The sequence below is a fragment of the Rattus norvegicus genome, chromosome 17 (assembly GCF_021556685.1).
Source record: "Rattus norvegicus strain SHRSP/BbbUtx chromosome 17, alternate assembly SHRSP_T2T, whole genome shotgun sequence".
NCBI classification, from domain to species: domain Eukaryota; kingdom Metazoa; phylum Chordata; class Mammalia; order Rodentia; family Muridae; genus Rattus; species Rattus norvegicus.
The window spans coordinates 47,969,075-47,987,218 of NC_141550.1; the positions used below are offsets into that span (position 1 = coordinate 47,969,075).

General features: G+C 41.6%; 2 protein-coding genes across 2 annotated transcripts; both read right to left on the reverse strand.

The window, feature by feature from the left end:
* Positions 1-11,505: 11,505 nt before the first annotated feature.
* On the reverse strand, positions 11,506-11,887 carry H2bc14 (H2B clustered histone 14). Its single transcript, NM_001108414.1, has one exon. The coding sequence runs from the start codon at positions 11,885-11,887 to the stop codon at positions 11,507-11,509; it is 381 nt and encodes a 126-aa protein (NP_001101884.1). The 3' UTR covers position 11,506.
* A 4,964-nt stretch (positions 11,888-16,851) lies between these two features.
* LOC148000156 (histone H3.1) lies at positions 16,852-17,774 on the reverse strand. The gene has a single exon (XM_087591850.1). The coding sequence runs from the start codon at positions 17,735-17,737 to the stop codon at positions 17,327-17,329; it is 411 nt and encodes a 136-aa protein (XP_087447976.1). The 5' UTR covers positions 17,738-17,774; the 3' UTR covers positions 16,852-17,326.
* Positions 17,775-18,144: the final 370 nt, after the last annotated feature.

The following is an 18,144-nucleotide window of genomic DNA, read 5'->3' on the forward strand; positions in this document are numbered from 1 at the left end:
CGGTGGGTGTAAGGCTCGTGAAAGCCCTTAGGGTCCTTCACAGGAAGTCCATAACCTACCTACTTTCTAGCAGGCCAGACCTCTTAATAGGTTTTACACTATAGTAAGAACTAGGGTCCTTCATTGGCCCCCAGGCTCCCTCAGTGTCACAAGTACCTATTATATTTTTCAAACAGGTCAGAAGAGGATGTTAGATTATCTGATCCTGGAGTAATGAATGGATGGTCGTGAGCCACATAAAGATACTGGAAACTGAACCCTAGTCCTCTGAAAGAACAAGTGTTTTTGATTGCTGAATCATCCCTTCACCAAAAAACAAAAAATGTTTTAAGCACTGTGATTTCTGGTAAGTTTTTTAAAAATCTAAAATCATTTTTAAAAATCATATAGTATTATTTCATTAATTAATCAGAGATTTCCAGTACGGAGATGGCAAGAAATCATTGGTATCTTCCCTCCTCTTAAATGTCACAGCCAATACTGATGATTATTCAAAGCTACACAGTTCCTGCAGAAACAGACAGTGCTGAGGCAGAGCTTGGCTAGGACTGATGTTAGAAAGGATTTACTGATGGGTTTTCTTTGAGACAAAATGGCTATATCTTTATTTACTGTTTGTCAAAACAAATTGTCATCACTGAAAGATCCCCAGAGCAGGGAGACCCTCACTCAAGTCTTGGGAAATCTCGGACCCCAGACACAGAGAGACCATTTTGGATGTAATAAGCAAAGGCGAGGTTTATTACAGAGACCTATTACAGAGATCTCTGGGCCGACACATATCCCACGCAGGAGACAGAGGTGTTGACCCCGAGAGGCTGGGAGAAAGAGCATTTAAAGGCAGAGGCTGTGAGCCCAGGGGATGGGGGATGTCAAAGGGGAAGGCACCACAAGTTACAGGATTGTTTTATGGCTCCAGGAGATAAGGGGACCCAGAAGGTTTTATGGCCCCCTGGTTCCTGGAACAGAGCTACTAAATCAGGAGAAGGGTAGGGTCTTCAGGTCCTCATTATTTTTAAAAGTTTGTCAAAACTGATAAAGCATCTGTATTTGAAACACCTCTGGTTAGGCTTGGGCTGCCGGTTTCCTGGGGTGCTCTCTGTAGGACACAATGGCTGAAAAGCACAAGTAGGGGCTTACTCTTTTAATTTTATATTTTTAAACCTTAAATTTGTATAATTTTCCTTTCAGACCATCCTTGCTGTAATCACATGTGGTTTATCGATAGGAACCAGTGCACTGGGGTCTAGACTCATATCCCGCGAAGGGGTAGTGGAGTTCGACCCCGAGAGGCTGGGAGAAAGAGTATTTAAAGGCAGAGTCTGTGAGCCCCAGGGGATGGGGGGGGGGGGATGTCAAAGGGGAATGTACCACAAGTTACAGGATTGTTTTATGGCTCTAGGAGATAAGGGGACGCCAAAAGATTTTATGGCCCCCTGGTTCCGGGAACAGAGCTACTAAATCAGGAGAAGGGTCGGGTCTTCAGGTCCTCATTATTTTTAAAAGTTTGTCAGAATTGATGAAGCATCTGCATTTGAAACACCTCTGCTTCGGCCTGGGCCGCAGGTTTCAAGGAATGCTCTCTGCAGGACGCTATGGCTGGAAGGGACAGGATGGGCTTAAATAAACATCACTGGGGCAGAACAAAGAACAGTTACTCACACCGGGTGATAAGCAAAGTAGTTCTCTTGCATTTTTAACAATCTTTCTTCCTGAGTCTGGTCCTGTTGTTGAGTTTTGGGCTAATTTAAAACTCTATCTCTCAATCACCAAGGTCAAAACACTGCCAGCTGTCCTTGAGGTAGCCATTGTAAGAATAAAAATTTTTAGTTAACTCCACTACAAGCACTCAGAGACCTACTCCTGGTACATGGCTAACCACAAATCCATCTGGCCCGGATTAGGGCTGGTTCAGTAATTCTGAGAAAGACAAGAACAGGAAAATGGTTTACTTAGATAAGTTGACTAAACTTGTGTTTAGATAGAGTGTGCCAATTTGAGCAAGGCAATAAAATTGTTATGTGCCTACTGCTTCCTGCCTGAGTGATTTTCTCTATAAAATGAGCTCCGAAATTGAGTTGGGGTCGACTCCTCTGTGTCCTTTGTGAGATAAGTGTCATCCCCAGAGCTCTGGTTTCCCTTGCCTGATTGCATCAAGACCAGCTGCTAGTGAGTTCTTGGGTTCTCGTCATCCCGGTACTTGAGTAAGAGTCTCCTGCTTGGGAAGGACCTTTCACCATGTGCTGATTCTTCTGCATGTATAGCTTAAGTGTTGGCTCTCAGTGAATATCTTTGAGCTGTTCTCTTTTGATCTTATGGTTGCTATACTGATGTAGAAGAGATTCGAAGGAATAGAAATGGTGTTAGAAAGGATCTGTTAATAAGAGATTTGTTTAGGAGACGTTAAGTCACTCAAGGTAGTTAATTTAACTAAGGGAGCATTGCCTCCCAAATACGCCCCCAAAAGGTAGTGTACTAACTAGGACACAAAATAAGCAAAAATTAGGAAGCTAGGAGGTAACTCTTCACCAGGATTGACTGTCCCTTAGGCTCTGTTTCCATAACAACAGAGACACCAGTGATTTACAACAGCCTTTGGGACCATTTCCATACCAAAGAACAGGCCCGTAAGAGGCAGCTCCAGGGGGCCCGGGCAGAGTCACAACCTCCATTAAGTCCTGGTCTTCCACAAAGCCATGTTCACTTCTAGAGAAAAGCATAATTCTGCCAGGTGGGCAAGATGACCCCAGGTAACAACTGTTGGGGGGCGGGAGTGGGACCAACAGTGGTGTACTTAAAATAATTCTCATAGTATCTTTGCTGTATATATCTGGCATCAGCCTAAGGGACCAGAAATGCAGACTTGTCTTCATTTAAATTGCTCAACATGTAACCTGGGGTTGGGACCCGAAGAGATTTTAGAATGGCAGCACTTGTGAAATTCATTATAAGTTAATGAAATCTTCTCAAGGCCAGCTCAGCATTGAGAATTAGCCTTAAAGAGCCTTTACTTTTATTAATCCTCAGTGTCTAGAGTGATTTTTCACAGGAAGGCAAATTATTTCTGAAACAGCACACTTCCAATTTTAGCATAGAGGAGAGCTCAGAGAAAGTCAGTTTGTTCAGCTGCCCTGCCATGTGCAAGGTGTTGTTTCATATAGGCCTTCTTGCTAATGTGTTTAGCTTTGGCTTTCCCCGGGCCTATTACTGGGAAGCTAAGGTTTCCTATCAAGTTTCTTGTTCTCATTAATAAAACAATTTAAAAAAAGACTTGGGATGCAGCTCTAGGGCAATTGTATTAAACTTATATGCGACATACAGCCTTCCATAGCAAACATTCAAAGACAAAGACAAAAACGATCTTTTTTTTTCCCTCTGAATTTTGAGTAATGGCAATCCAACAGTAATGGAGTTAGACACGGATGATATGAGTATGGACTAATGGGAAACCCAGCCTGGGCTTTCAGTTCAGACTTCTGCTTCTCAGTATGGAGTTTCCTTTCTCTAGGCATAAGACAGGACTTCTCTGGGAGCAGAGTCTAATGATCTCTTATCAGACAAGCCGGTCTTTCTAGCCACTTATTTCCCAGAAAGGATGCTAGAGCAGTAAGTTTGTTTTCAAGACTGTGTGGTAGAGAGGCAGTCTTTTTTTCTGTCTTATATGAGGTGTTCTTACTTGTATGGACTACCTTGGGATAGAAAAAGATCAGAAGTCCCTGGAGGTAGGAGTGGGGATGGGGCAGGAGGTTAACAATTGACTGCTTCTAAAGCTCCATTTCCTTTATGTTCTCAAAAAGTGAAAATGCCACACACACAGTTAGCTGAATTTGAAGAAAATCTCTAAAAAGCCAAGTTTTGCAGCTACAATAAATCATCTCTTTTATTCATCGAGATAGATCTGCTCCCTTTGTTGACAGATGAGAACTGACATGTCAAAGAGCAGCACCACTACTCCACACTGAGAACAAACTTTGAGCAGCACATCCTCCTTATTGCTCATCCTGTGCCTTCAGGGTTAGCTGCCCCCAGAATTCTTTCTTTATAAATTGATCTGAACTGCAATCAGCTAGGCACTTGTATAGTCAGGGCTTTCTAAAGAAACATAACACATAACATATATATATATATATATATATATATATACATATATATACATATATATGTGTGTGTATGTGTATATATATATATATATATATTATTCACTATTCTAATAAAGCACTCTCATTGTGTTGAGACAGTCTCTTGCTTACCTGCTTCATTTTTTCTACATGCAACACCCATGTGGCAGTTCACAAGTGTCTGTAGCTATAGTTTCAGGGGATTTGATGCTATTTTTTGGCCTATCTGGGCGAAAGGCATACATGTGGTATGCCTTCAGACACACAGGTAGCCAAAAACCCATAACAAAAGATAATTTTTAAAAGGCCATATCCTGTCACCTTCAAACACTTTGACTTCCTGTTAACAACACCCTTTTCTTTCTTATTCTGCCCCTTGATTCATTGAGTCCCCGAGGCTGCAGGAAGCAGACCTGTGCGGCATCAATAGTATACATTCTTTGCCCTATCACATTTCCCATCACTTCCTGCTCTTAATGATATGTAGCAGATAAACTCTATACAAGGTACCTTAATATATTTTTTAGTTTTGTTAAATAGCAAAGCTGTCTGTTTTTCCTGACCCCATTCTGTCCCATCTAAATTTGCAGCGAAATGAGATGATTCAGGATGCGAGCTGCAGACTAGAAAAAGCAGCTAAACAGCGAGTCTGTGTTGTTAAGCAAATCCCAAAATAACCACCTCTTCTATTCTGTGGTCATATAATATTCTGAAACTATCTCTTACATCCTAAGAGACTGGTTCTGATGTTGGATCTCAAAGCCAGAGTTAACAATACTCCTTGAGATCCCTTTTGAGACTGTTAACCTAGACTGTTTATTTAACTTGCATTTAAAAGAACACTATAACATTCAAACCTGTCTTGAGTTTCTCATGTAATCAACTTTTACAACCTGTCTTCCATGCTCCTGGCCCAAATAATGCATGTTAATCATTTGCTGGAAGCAGCAAACACAGAAGTTTGGAAGCAACTTTCTAAAATCTACCGTCCAAATTGACAGTAACATTTATGGATATTAGTTTATAAACAATAATGTTTGTTGTCTGGTTCAGTTGGTATCAGTTGGATCCTGTGACATAATTCCCTGTAAAACTCTGTCAAAGATGTCTCTAAACCAGTGGTTCTCAATCTGCTTAATGCTGTGGTCCTTTAATACAGTTCCTCATGTTGTGGTGATCCCCAATCATAACATTATTTCATTGCTACTTCATAACTGTAATTTTTCTACTGTTATGAATTATAATTAAAATATATCATATGAAGGATATCTGATATTCAATCCCCCAGGGGGTTACAATCCATAGGTAGAGAACTGCTGCTTTAAAGGCCATATAATATTTTCTGTTGTGTTTAATAAATGCAGAGAGAAGTCCTTTGTCAGAGACAAACATCATCCTTGCTCTCTCTCTCTCTGTCTCTCTGTCTCTGTCTCTGTCTCTCCCCCCCACCCCCCACAGCTCACACAACAAGACACACAGAGACAAAAGACAGAGGGACAGTAGTAACAAGATAGCCTTCATTTCAGTCAGGCACAGATTCAGACTCATTACCATTCACATTGACATTAAGACAGAACAGAGAGAAGACACAGGGAGCATAAAGTAGATAGAGAATTCAAATTTGTACTTGTCCTTGGTTTAGTTGACTCCAAGGGGGGAAGTTTGAGGTTTGGTCTGTCTTTATGTATTGCAGTGCTAAATACTGGCTGTGGTTGTCTCAGGGAGGAAAGAATCCTCATGTGCACAAAGTGATGCTATGTGACCTTGCTCCTTAATTTAAAATATGGGTTGAACATAGATGCCAACAGACTACAGCTGGGCAGAAGAGACATAGGTCGAGTTTTGGTTTCCAGGCTCTGGGCCTGAGGCAGGACTAAGAGGAGGAAGAGAAGGTGGAGAGAGGAGAGGATGGCATGAGTTAGGTGAGTCATGGAAGGATGGCCATGAGGGCTGGCCAACTGGAGTTAAGAGCTGCCCAGAACGCAGCAAGTTATACCTTGGGGTTATTGATGGGAAAGTAGGCACTAATAGTTTAGAGGATAGAAATATGTCCAGTTCTAGTGTATTAAAGGCTTATTATAACTAAAAAGTTGTGTATCTTTTATCTGGGAACTAAATGATCAAGGCAGGATAGGAACTCCTGACTGAGATTAAATATTACAACCAGGAATTGTTTTTATTTCATGTCCTTTGCATTAATGGTGACTCAGAGTTAATCACTAGTGTGATTAATCTTCATAATATTCTATCTAGTTTCTTCTCTAAGTTGCTAAATTCCTGGCAATTAGTAGCCCCAAGGTAGGGTGGTGCAATAGGATGAGCTACAACAGACTTTAGTAGGACCTTAGACCTTAACGTAGCTGACTCCATGACAGAAGTACCATTCAGGCCATAAAACTCATCACATAGACAGCAGAACTTGGTAAAATGAAAATGAAAGACATAATCTGTCACACCAATCCCAGTAGACTCTGTGTGACAAGTTCCACAGACTGGGGCAGAAACTTCAAAGGAAGAAGGAATCCTGGAGCCGGTTGTGTAACACTTGGCCAGAACAAAATATTGGGCTGTAGTTCTCATGGCAATTTATCTGTTCTATCTTCTATTTCCTTTCCATATTGGCAAGATGTTCCTGATGGCCTAGGCTGAGATTTTAAGCGAGAAAAATGGATAAGAAACCATCCCTTGAGATGGGGACCTTATAGCCATGACCTTATCTCCAGGAAAACCAATGCTTTACTTCACAAATCATTTACAAAGTTACAGAATAGTATTATGATAAAAACATTCCCAACAATAAAATTTCATATGGGTATATGTTTGTCATCGAAGGTGGGCTTTGGTGTATGGTAAAGAAAGCCTTGAATAAAAAAGAATTGAAATAGTTTAAATTTAAACCTTGAAGATTCACAAAAATTAGGTATTAGGTTTAACAATAACTGGCCATAAAAATTTATTAACCTGTTCTTTGAAATATGCCATTAGTCTTGGATGATTTTTGCACTTTACTGTGTCAAACGACAATGATGTTATCTGTCCTAGCTGTGATTGCTTCACTAAACACATCGTCTAAGAATTTTAACACCTGTTTCATTATATAAAAATCCTTGCTTGAGAGCTACAGAATACACTCAGATTCAAACTGCCTCTGTGTTTGTTTTTGTTCATCACCGCCGAATTTTTACTTCAAGGACTCTCATTCCAGGGACCCCCCATATCTGACTGTGGTGGTCTGTGACAATAATCCATCAAGATATGTAGTCTTGGGAAAGTCTTTAAATATATTAATGTTGCCTTTTGTCTTCCATACTTCTGCCTCTGGCTAACTGCTCTTGCTAACTGAACTATGTCAACTTAGGATATGCTTTGGTGATTAAAAGTTTATGCTGAGAAAGGCTCAGTGCTGCACCTGGATCCTGAATACCCTGTGTAGTTGCCAGCTGGCTAATAAAGGCTTTCTGGCTAATCCAAACTTTCTATTGGATTAAACCTGTGTCAGAACAGTCTTCTCTGGTGGATATGCCACAACAGAGCTTTCTAAATTATGGTAACATATATATTTTACTTAAGACTTTAATAATCTGCTATGCTCAGAGACTCTTCTCATCTAAAAGCTATAAATGTAAGCTTTTCTCTTTGTTCTTCCAGCTGCTGCTTGATCCCTACTGTATCCTACTTCCTGTGCTGTGAAAGTTATTAAAGGGCACCTGACCTCCAATCTCAGGACACCTCTCTTCCAAACCTGGAAAGGACAGGTAATGTTTAAAACAGTAGCCAGAATACTTTATGATGTATAAAGTATAATTAAAAAGTCCATCAATTTTCCTGGATTTCCTGAGTCAATTGAGAAATTAAGCCTGAGAAATTGTGAACCTCTGAATGTGGCACTGGATATTCAGGAGAAATGAGAGTGGTTTAGGAAACCCACTTGCAAATCACCTGATGGAAAGTCTGTCTTGTTGAAGGCCATGTGTCTATATTTGAGTTCCTCCCTGTTTCCAGGTGACTTACCCTAGAATTAAACTTTAATGTAGCTTTTGGCATTAGTAGTTACAAGGACACACACACACACACACACACACACACACATACACACACACACACACACACAAACACACAAATTAGGCCAACAAATTAGGAAAATTATACAAACTGAAAAATACCTACAAAGCAAAGTCCAAAGGCTATAACATGGCCTCCAAGGACTTGGTGGTGATTGGACATGTGAGGAAGTAAAAGCCTCAAGGCTAGAAAGCTGAGACTGCATGGATTGGTCTCCAGGCTGCAGACACCACACCTACATGCTCAGCTTGTTTCTTATGTAGAGTTGAATGAGAGGCAGGATGTTTCATACATCTGGACAAGGAGGTGGGGTTATTATAAGCATCTCTACATACATGAACAAGGAGGCAGGGATTATGGCATACAGCTCAATCAAGAAAATAGGTTTCACTCATAGGAGATAGGAGAGCAAACTTCAGGAAGTGATACAGGGGGAGGAGAGTTAATGTGGACATGTTCAACACACACTATTGACATCCATACATGAACCAGACAAGCAGGTTTTGCTGTGCCTCTGAACCTCACCCTAGAGGTGAAGAGCTCTGCCGTTCTTTCATGAGTCTGAGAGTCTAATGCCCTTCCTTGACATGGGCATGCACTCACAACTGCCCTCATTCAGGGACTTCCTTTGCTCCCTACACCAAAGAGCTTCCTCATGAGGCAGGATAGAGGGCGACTCAGCATTTCTGAGGAAGTTTATTGGTGAATCCTTTACTGTTTCTCTCTCACCAGTGGAAATAACCACATTTTTATATACTTAATATCTGAAAACTGAAGGTGTTTTGGAAAGAACAAATTCATGGAGGTATTTGATCTGAATTTCCCTTCAATTTCCAAAGACAAACCACCCAGAAGCAACTGCATCATGAGTATCCTGAGAGCACTACAAACATCTAATTCATCCTCCATTGTGTGCCTGTCTCCCTCCTCCACTGAGGAGTATAAATTTCCAGATCTCTCTGAAGTTAATGGCCTTCATTTTTCCTTCATGTAATGAATGTAAACACTTTCTCTTGTCAATCTATCATTAGTTCATGTCATTGACGTAATCATTGAACGACGAGAGTATTCTGTGCATTATATAGGTAAATTGCCATGTTTGAATTCACCAAAAAGCTTTATCTGAGTGTCAGGATTGTTGTACTACTCCCTAACCAGTTCCGACCCAAGTATGATAGTCTCAAAGTCTCTTATAGGTGGGGTGGTGGCAAACACACTCCTTTAATCCCACCACTTGGGAGGCAGAGGCAATCAGATCTCTGAACTCCAGGCTGACCTGATCTACATAGTGAGTTCTAAGAAAGACAGGACTACACAGAGAAACCCTGTCTTGAACACCCTCCACCTTCCAACCTCCACCCCCAGCCCCAGCCCCTCTCCCCCCAAAAAAAAGAAAAAAAGAAAAAGAATCAGTCTCTTACAAGGCCCTTTGTGTAAGGATTAGTTGGCTCTCCTAATGTTGCATGGAAGGAATGGAACAGAATACAGCCCAAGAATAAGAACATTTGCTTATCCCATGATTTAAAAAAAAAAAAAGTGCCATTAAGAAGAGAGAGAGAGAGAGAGAGAGAGAGAGAGAGAGAAGGAGAAGCACTCCAGCTGTGGGAAACTCAGCCAGAGAGAAAGCTCAACAGGAAACTCCAGCTGACTGCCCCTTCCCCATTTGTTTCCTGCTTTATGTGGTAAGCAACTGATTTGATGTAAGTTGCTATCTGTTTTTTACTTTAAAGTCTTCCAGGAAGAGACACTGTTCTGCTAGGGATTCCACAAAATCCAGCTGATTGACTCAACAATCCTTCCTTAGTTGATTTCTGCTGGATGTTCTGAGATCCTGTGTGATGAGGTTTTACTGTCTGTCTGCTTCTTCTGTCACTATTTTCTTTTTGCTTTTGATTTGCTATATACTTAATAAACTGACTCTTTCAAACCTGTTATGAGGAGTGCCTATGATAGCATGTAGCAGGCTGAGGAAGGAGGACTCTTGTGAATTCCAAGCAAGTCTGGGTACAAAGCAAACTGTCACTCTTAAAATAGAAAGTAAAATTAATGAAAGAAATTTTATTGCAATTTGATGGAATATGAAAATTTTCATTTTATAATGTATTACATATCTTCTTTTCAAGGTTTATGTAATAATTTTGGAAAATAGTTCATAGCTGGGTCTCTGCATTCACACAAGACTGGATATATAAGTTGTGACTTCAGTGCAGTTCATTCTCATTTAATTTCCTCAACTTTAAAAGAGGGAAGACAATAGAATTTGTTCCACGAGATACTATAAAAATCAGAGATAATAATCAAAGAAAATGGTTAGAAAAGCATATTAAGATCTTACTCTACAATAGCTTAAATTCATTTTGAACAGCTGTGTACTAATATTTTATTGATATTTGTGCTGGTTAGTGTTTCTCTAATTGACAGAAGCTAAACTCTTCAGATAGAAGAGGGAGGGACCCTCAATTGAGAAAACATATTTATTAGATTGACCTGTAGATAATTGTATGTGGCATTTTTTCAAATAATGGTTGATGAGGTTAAGCCAAACTTACGTGGATCCCCAGCGTAGGGTTGTCCTGGCAGTTGGAAGAAGACCATATGAACTTGAGTTGGTTTTCGGCCTCTGCTCCTGCTTGATTCCTGCCCTTTCTTCAGTGATGAACTAAATCAGAAAGGGTTTGTAAGCCAAATGAACCTTTTCCTCCTCAAGTTGCTTTTCGTCAGTGTTTACAACAGCAATACAAAGCAAAATAGGACAACAATATTAAATTACTTATCTTTCTGTGACTATTTTATTGCCACTCTGTTCCATTTACTATCCTGATGGGTATTAGAGATAATTTTCATTTTCTTGACATTTCTACTATGCTTGAATGAACATACCTTTACCTAGTATGATTAAGAAACAAAACACTACTTGTAGGTAGAATCACAAAATTATAATAAATTTGGCAATGACATTAAAACCTTTTGAGGTTGTTTTTTGGTAATTCCACACTAGGCAGCAAAAGAGAGCTGGTGCCAAGAAAACTAAAAGGCCAAGAGTAAGCTAAAAAAGGTATGGTTGCCTTGTGACATGACACTCATGTCACTTCTACAAATACATTATTGTGATCTTCCAGTTTGAGAATATTAAAATAGCCCCAAAACAGACAAGTATATTATTTCTAGAAATATGAGCAGCAAAAAGTAGACTTAAAATGCTAATGAGGCCGGAGATGTTCTGGAAGTTTCTCTTTTACTTGTGGAACATACAGTACGAGCCCTTTTAAAAGAACTATTTAGTGGCTCTGAAAAGAGCCTTTGGGTTGGGAGAGAAATCTGCGCGCTCACTTGGAGCTGGTGTACTTGGTGACCGCCTTGGTGCCCTCGGACACGGCGTGCTTGGCCAGCTCCCCCGGCAGCAACAGACGCACCGCCGTCTGGATCTCCCGGGACGTGATAGTGGAGCGCTTGTTGTAATGAGCCAGGCGCGACGCCTCGCCCGCGATGCGCTCGAAGATGTCGTTCACGAACGAGTTCATGATGCCCATGGCCTTGGAAGAGATGCCGGTGTCCGGGTGCACTTGCTTCAGCACCTTGTACACGTACACCGAGTAGCTCTCCTTGCGGCTGCGCTTGCGCTTCTTGCCGTCCTTCTTCTGCGCCTTGGTCACGGCCTTCTTGGAGCCCTTCTTCGGGGCGGGGACGGACTTCGTAGGCTCAGGCATGTTATATTCCGGTACCTAGTGATAACAAAATAAGTCTGACTGTAGGACGGGAAGTAAGTGAAGGCCTTATAGACACGCTCTTATGCAAATCCAGTGGAAAGGAGGACGCCTGCTTATTGGTAAGTTTAAAATTATCTTTATCCAATCAGAATGCAGATACGCCAAACTTGTGCTTCTATTGGTTACATGATACTAGACGCTGAGCCAAGACCGCGGCCGTGCTGGAATTCCTGAGGGCCGAGATCCTGGAGCTGGTGGGCAACGCAGCAAGGGACAAGAAGATGCACATCATCCCGCGCCACTTGCCCCTGGCAATCCGCAACGACGAGGCGCTCCACAAGCTGCTGGGCCGCGTGACCATCGCTTAGGACAGCGTCCTGCCCAATATCCAGGCGGTGCTGCTGCCCAAGAAGACCGAGAGCCACCACGAGGCCATATGAACAGCATGTTTTCAGAAAGTTCTTAGGAAAAATGGCTCTCTTTATTTTTATTTTTATTTTTTTTCTTTCTTTTTTTTTCTTTTTTTTTTTTTTCCAGAGCTGGGCACCGAACCCAGGGCCTTGCGCTTGCTAGGCAAGCGCTCTACCACTGAGCTAAATCCCCAACCCCTATTTTTTAGTAACTTCAGTATTTCTTATTTACATTTCGAGTGTTATTCCCTTTCCCGGTTTCAGGGCAAACATCCCCCTAATCCCTCCCCCTCCCCTTTTTTATGGGTGTTCCCCTCCCCATCCTCCCCCAATTGCCCTCCTCCCCACAACAATCACATTCACTGGGGGTTCAGTCTTAGCAGGACCAAGGGCTTCCCCTTCCACTGGTGATCTTACTAGGATATTCATTGCTACCTATGAGGTTAGAGTCCAGGGTCAGTCCATGTATAGTCTTTAGGTCGTGGCTTAGTCCCTGGAAGCTCTGGTTGCTTGGCATTGTTGTTCATAAGGGGTCTCGAGCCCATTCAAGCTCTTCCAGTTCTTTCTCTGATTCCTTCAACGGGGGTCCTATTCTCAGTTCAGTGGTTTGATGCTGGCATTCGCCTCTGTATTTGCTGTATTCTGACTGTGTCTCTCAGGAGAGATCTACATCCGGCTCCTGTCGGCCTGCACTTCTTTGCTTCATCCATCTTGTCTAATTGGGTGGCTGTATATGTATGGGGCACATGTGGGGCAGTCTCTGAATAGGTGTTCCTTCTGTGTCTGTTTTAATCTTTGCCTCTTTATTCCCTACTAAGGGTATTCTTGTTCCCCTTTTAATGAAGGAGTGAAGCATTCACATTTTGATCATCTGTCTTGAGTTTCATGTGTTCTATGCATCTAGGGTAATTCAAGCATTTGGGCTAATAGCCACTTATCAATGAGTGCATGCCATGTGTGTTTTTCTGTGATTGGGTTATCTCACTCAGGATGATATTTTCCAGTTCCAACCATTTGTCTATGAATTTCATAAAGTCATTGTTTTTGATAGCTGAGTAATATTCCATTGTGTAGATGTACCATATTTTCTTTATCCATTCCTCTGTTGAAGGGCATCTGGGTTCTTTCCAGCTTCTGGCTATTACAAATAAGGCTGCTATGAACATAGTGGAGCATGTGTCTTTTTTATATGTTGGGGCATCTTTTGGGTATATGCCCAAGAGAGGCATAGCTGGAACCTCAGGTAGTTCAGTGTCCAATTTTCTGAGGAACCTCCAGACTGATTTCCAGAATGGTTGTACCAGTCTGCAATCCCACCAACAATGGAGGAGTGTTCCTCTTTCTCCACATCCTTGCCAGCATTTGTTGTCACCTGAGTTTTTGATCTTGAAAAATGGCTCTTTTTGAGCCACATTTTGTATCCTAATAAAAAAAGTGACACTTGGATTTGTGAGTACAAGACTACAACAGTTTTATTGAATTACCGAGCTTTTCTAGAAGTCAGAAGCGTAGTTCTTGGCGCTACCCCAGTCTCTGTTCGGTTTCAGTTTATAGGCTTGCAGGACAAGTACCTTACTTAGGCCACAAGCTATGCCAAATGGAACACTGATTAGAATGCCTCGTCAGCCCTCTGTGTGGTACCAGTGTAGTTTCTGCAAGGTTGAGTCTTGCCGAAGGTGGCCTCAGTACTATTTTGTACTTTGCTGCCGTTTGTTTCTGGAGCATTGCTAACTAAACGGTTTTCTGAAGTCTTCATTAGGTGTTTTATTAAAATTCAGCTAGTGGCCTAGTACGGAGCCCGGAGGCATTAAAACAGTTATCCTGAACACTTGAGTTAAAGCCTGAGCCCACATGGAGAGAATTGGTCCCACAAGTTGTCCTCTGGCTTTCATACAAGTGTACCCTACCCTCACAATAGGTGGGAATGATAAAAGATTTTTTATAAAGAAAGCAATATTAGCCTAGGTCTGTTTTTGACTACTTCTAATTAGCTCTTTCTCTGTTTATGACTCATCATGGAAATAAAATGGAACTGGAACTAAAAAGCAGGGGAAGGGTGATGACTAACCCTAACCCTGAGAAACAGCTTACATTTTGTGTACACAGTATGCCTACATACGATAGTGTTGCTCTAGGTAATTCATACCTGTAAATACCATCACTGCTGTTTGAGGCAGTGGGATTGCTGAGTTTGAAATATCTAGTCTGTGAAAGGATTCTTGTTTCGTGTGGGTATATACTTTCATAAAAATCTTGAAAACTGTGTTTCTAGCTTTATTTTCCTTTTATGAATACTTGTAGTTAGTTGTTGTACCTTGCTGTTAAGTTAGTGACTCATAAATGGTTAATAACATTGCTGCGCATGCCTGCCCTACATCTCTAATCCCAGTGGTTAGGACACAAAATTAGGCAGATCTCTTAATTCCAGGCCAGTGGGGGCTGTACAGTGAGAACTCCATCTCAAAGAGAAAAGAAAAAAAGGAATCCCTGAGCAGCTATGAATACAGAGGTGTGCGCTAGACAAGACTGCAATAATAACAGCGATATTGAATGCTGTCATCCCAATCCTAAGAGTACTAAGTGGACAGTCCATGTTCTGAAACAGTTCAATTTCTTCTGAAAAGCCAAAGGCCATTGGAGAATGTGTGTGTGTGTGTGTGTGTGTGTGTGTGTGTGTGTGTGTGTGTGTGTGTGTGTATGTGTGTATGTAAAGTACCCTTGTTGTTGCCCAAATGAGTGTATATGAAACCTGGGTTTTGGAAAGGAATCTGTAACACCTCATGGTTTTGCTGTCTCGGGAAGTTCAAGCACAATTTCTGTTACTTTATCCCCTTAAATTCTAACTATTCGTTCAGAAAATTAATTTCACATTTAGATGCCATAAGTAGAGCATCCAAGCTAAAGAAAAAACCTAGTGAAGAGTACACAAGTGGGCAAATAACACAGAATGAGAAAGTATATGGACTTAGGGGAGCAGGGAGCATGGTGGTTTAAGAGAATAAAATCTATGAAAGGAGCATCTGCTCTGAGACTTAAAGGGAATTGTTATTACAGGATAGTATGGGGATCCAGCAGAGAACGCCTGTAAGTGTAGATTCATGACTAAGATGAACAAAGCAAAGTAGGAAATTTGATACTGACAGTAAGGAAAAGTTATAAGAGATAGCCCCTTCCCTTAGTTTTAAATATTTCTGATATACTGTTGAATTCCAGATCTTTGTTTGTATGAGACTTAGTCCCTTTATGTGATGGTTCTTTTAACTTCCAGATTTCCTGTAGAAACAAAACTCCAAATATACTAGATTCATCACTGAGCAATTCAACTTCTTACTGATTCTTGTCTTAAATAACATTACTTACTGGGTACCCATTAGGATAGGCTGAGAGTGTGGCATCCATCACCGAGTAGCAATTTTTATATGTTGTTACTAAAGCAAAAGCTCAGTTCTTACATAGGAGATAAGGTGTGCTAAGGTTTATAAAGTTTATTTAGAAGATGACCACACAATTGTGACAGTCCCGTCACATGGAATACTGTCAGAAACAGAATATTCATGTACAAATGAGCGTATAGCTATACCTGCCCACTGACTGTGAAAAATGTTTTATGTAATTCTAACTGAAAGCTTAAACCTGTGAGATGGCCGATACTGAGGAGTGGTCAGTACAAACCTGAAAAACAAAAGCTAAACAAAATCTGTGTGAGTCCTTCTGGAGTGAGTACTAGTGTCTCTGTGGAAGGAAAGAATGTACTCCTGTCAGTCTGTCAACAGATGGTCTTAGCCTGAATCCAAAGACAGACTCTACATCTGCAGTAGACACATGGGCCTTTCTTCCAAAATTTTCACCTTCCTTTCCAGAAGGTTACCTCCCCTGAAAGATTCTTTATTTTAGGGATTAATTCCAATAGAAAGCACTATATTATTCTACCTAGAATTTTTACTTTGCCCTTGTGTGTGGTGACTGTGCTAATGTGTGGGCCTATGATACAGTTTGTGTATGTGTGGCTAGAGGTCGACATAGGCCTCACCATTTTCCACCTTATACCTTCAGTTGAAGTCTCCGATTCCAATCCTGAGCCAAGGGACTCTAAAGTTAGCTATTTGTCTCTGAATCTATCTCAGCCTCTGTTGTGCTGTCGTTATAGAAAGACACATGATCGCTAGGGACTAGAAGTTTCACTCTAGCACAGCAGCAGTTATGGTACATAGGTCACTGGGCCACAAAAAGATGAATGCTTTGATAAGAAAATGGGATGTTAGAATTGTGGACATTTAAAGATAGCCCTCACAGGCCACAGAAAGCTGGTTGTAGCACTTGGGTTGTTATGGGTTTTCTTACTGTTTCTCCACCCATTCAAACCTTTTATCTAAGTGGATTCTGAACACCAGAAGTCTATTGTTGGGACTGCATGTTACAATGTTTGCAGCAATTCTGTAAAACCTCAGATTTCCATACACCCATTTTGTAGCTCACAGCCCTCTAGAATGCCAGGGACAGAGGACCTAACCCCTTATTCTGGCCTCTCAGAGCATCAGGTATACAGGTGGTGCAGTCATGCATAGAACACCCATAAGCAGGCGAGTCATTGCTGGGTAACGTGTAGGACCTAAAGGAATGTGGAGATCATGAATTTAGTTATATTAAGACCTTAAAGGTTTGCCCATGCCTGGGATTTTGGACTCCATGCACCTTAAAACGGCTGCCATGCTAATTACAAAACACAATCCGTGGATTTAGGCAAAAAAACCTAGTGCATTTGGGGGATTAGGAGCAACTTTGAGGGTAGGCACCATTCTCTAAATACTTGAGAGATTGTGAAGAGTAGGAGTAGGCCTTAGTATCCTATTGGAATTTGCTGTATTTGTAATACCATGTGACCGGTTTTCTTTAGCAAAACTAAGAAAAACTTTGGTTACAAATTGGCTTTGTACCAAGGGAAGAACTCCAATTCGTGTAAAAGTAAAATAACTCTTTTGTGTACGTATAGGTGGCTCTGAAAAGAGCCTTTGGAAAAACACGAGACAACTTATGCTCTCTCCCCTCGAATGCGGCGGGCAAGCTGGATATCCTTGGGCATGATGGTCACACGCTTGGCGTGGATGGCGCATAGGTTGGTGTCCTCAAACAGACCCACAAGGTAGGCCTCACAGGCCTCCTGCAGGGCCATGACCGCCGAGCTCTGGAAACGCAGGTCAGTCTTGAAGTCCTGAGCGATTTCACGTACCAAGCGCTGGAATGGGAGCTTGCGGATCAGCAACTCGGTCGACTTTTGGTAGCGCCTGATCTCGCGCAGAGCCACGGTGCCAGGACGGTAGCGGTGGGGCTTCTTAACGCCGCCGGTGGCTGGAGCGCTCTTGCGGGCGGCCTTGGTAGCCAGTTGCTTGCGCGGGGCCTTGCCACCGGTGGACTTGCGAGCGGTCTGCTTAGTACGAGCCATAGTATGTCTTGACCTCCCAAAGGAAAGTGAAAGGAGAAAAGAAAAAGCTTCACGGCCACATTTATACAGGCGGCTGGATTCTGATTGGTCAAAATAGCTGCAGGAACAACATAATTGGCTGGTGAGTTCTTTTGTTTTCTGAGTCTGATGAGGGTTTGTGTTTAAGCAAGTGTGCAATTTCCTCATTGAAAAGGAAATCCCGCTGAATAATCGTGGAGATCAATGTATTGTTTATTAAAAGCACTTTTCCTACATTTTTTCCTGTTTTAGATTATATGGAAAGATGTGTAGTAAGATACCTACAAGATAGGTATTGACCCCTTGGGATTTGCAGAGCGAGGTGGGGAGGTCTAGTGGAAACGTTATTAGCTGTGATGGTAACCAAATGATTTAACACCCTTAGCTGA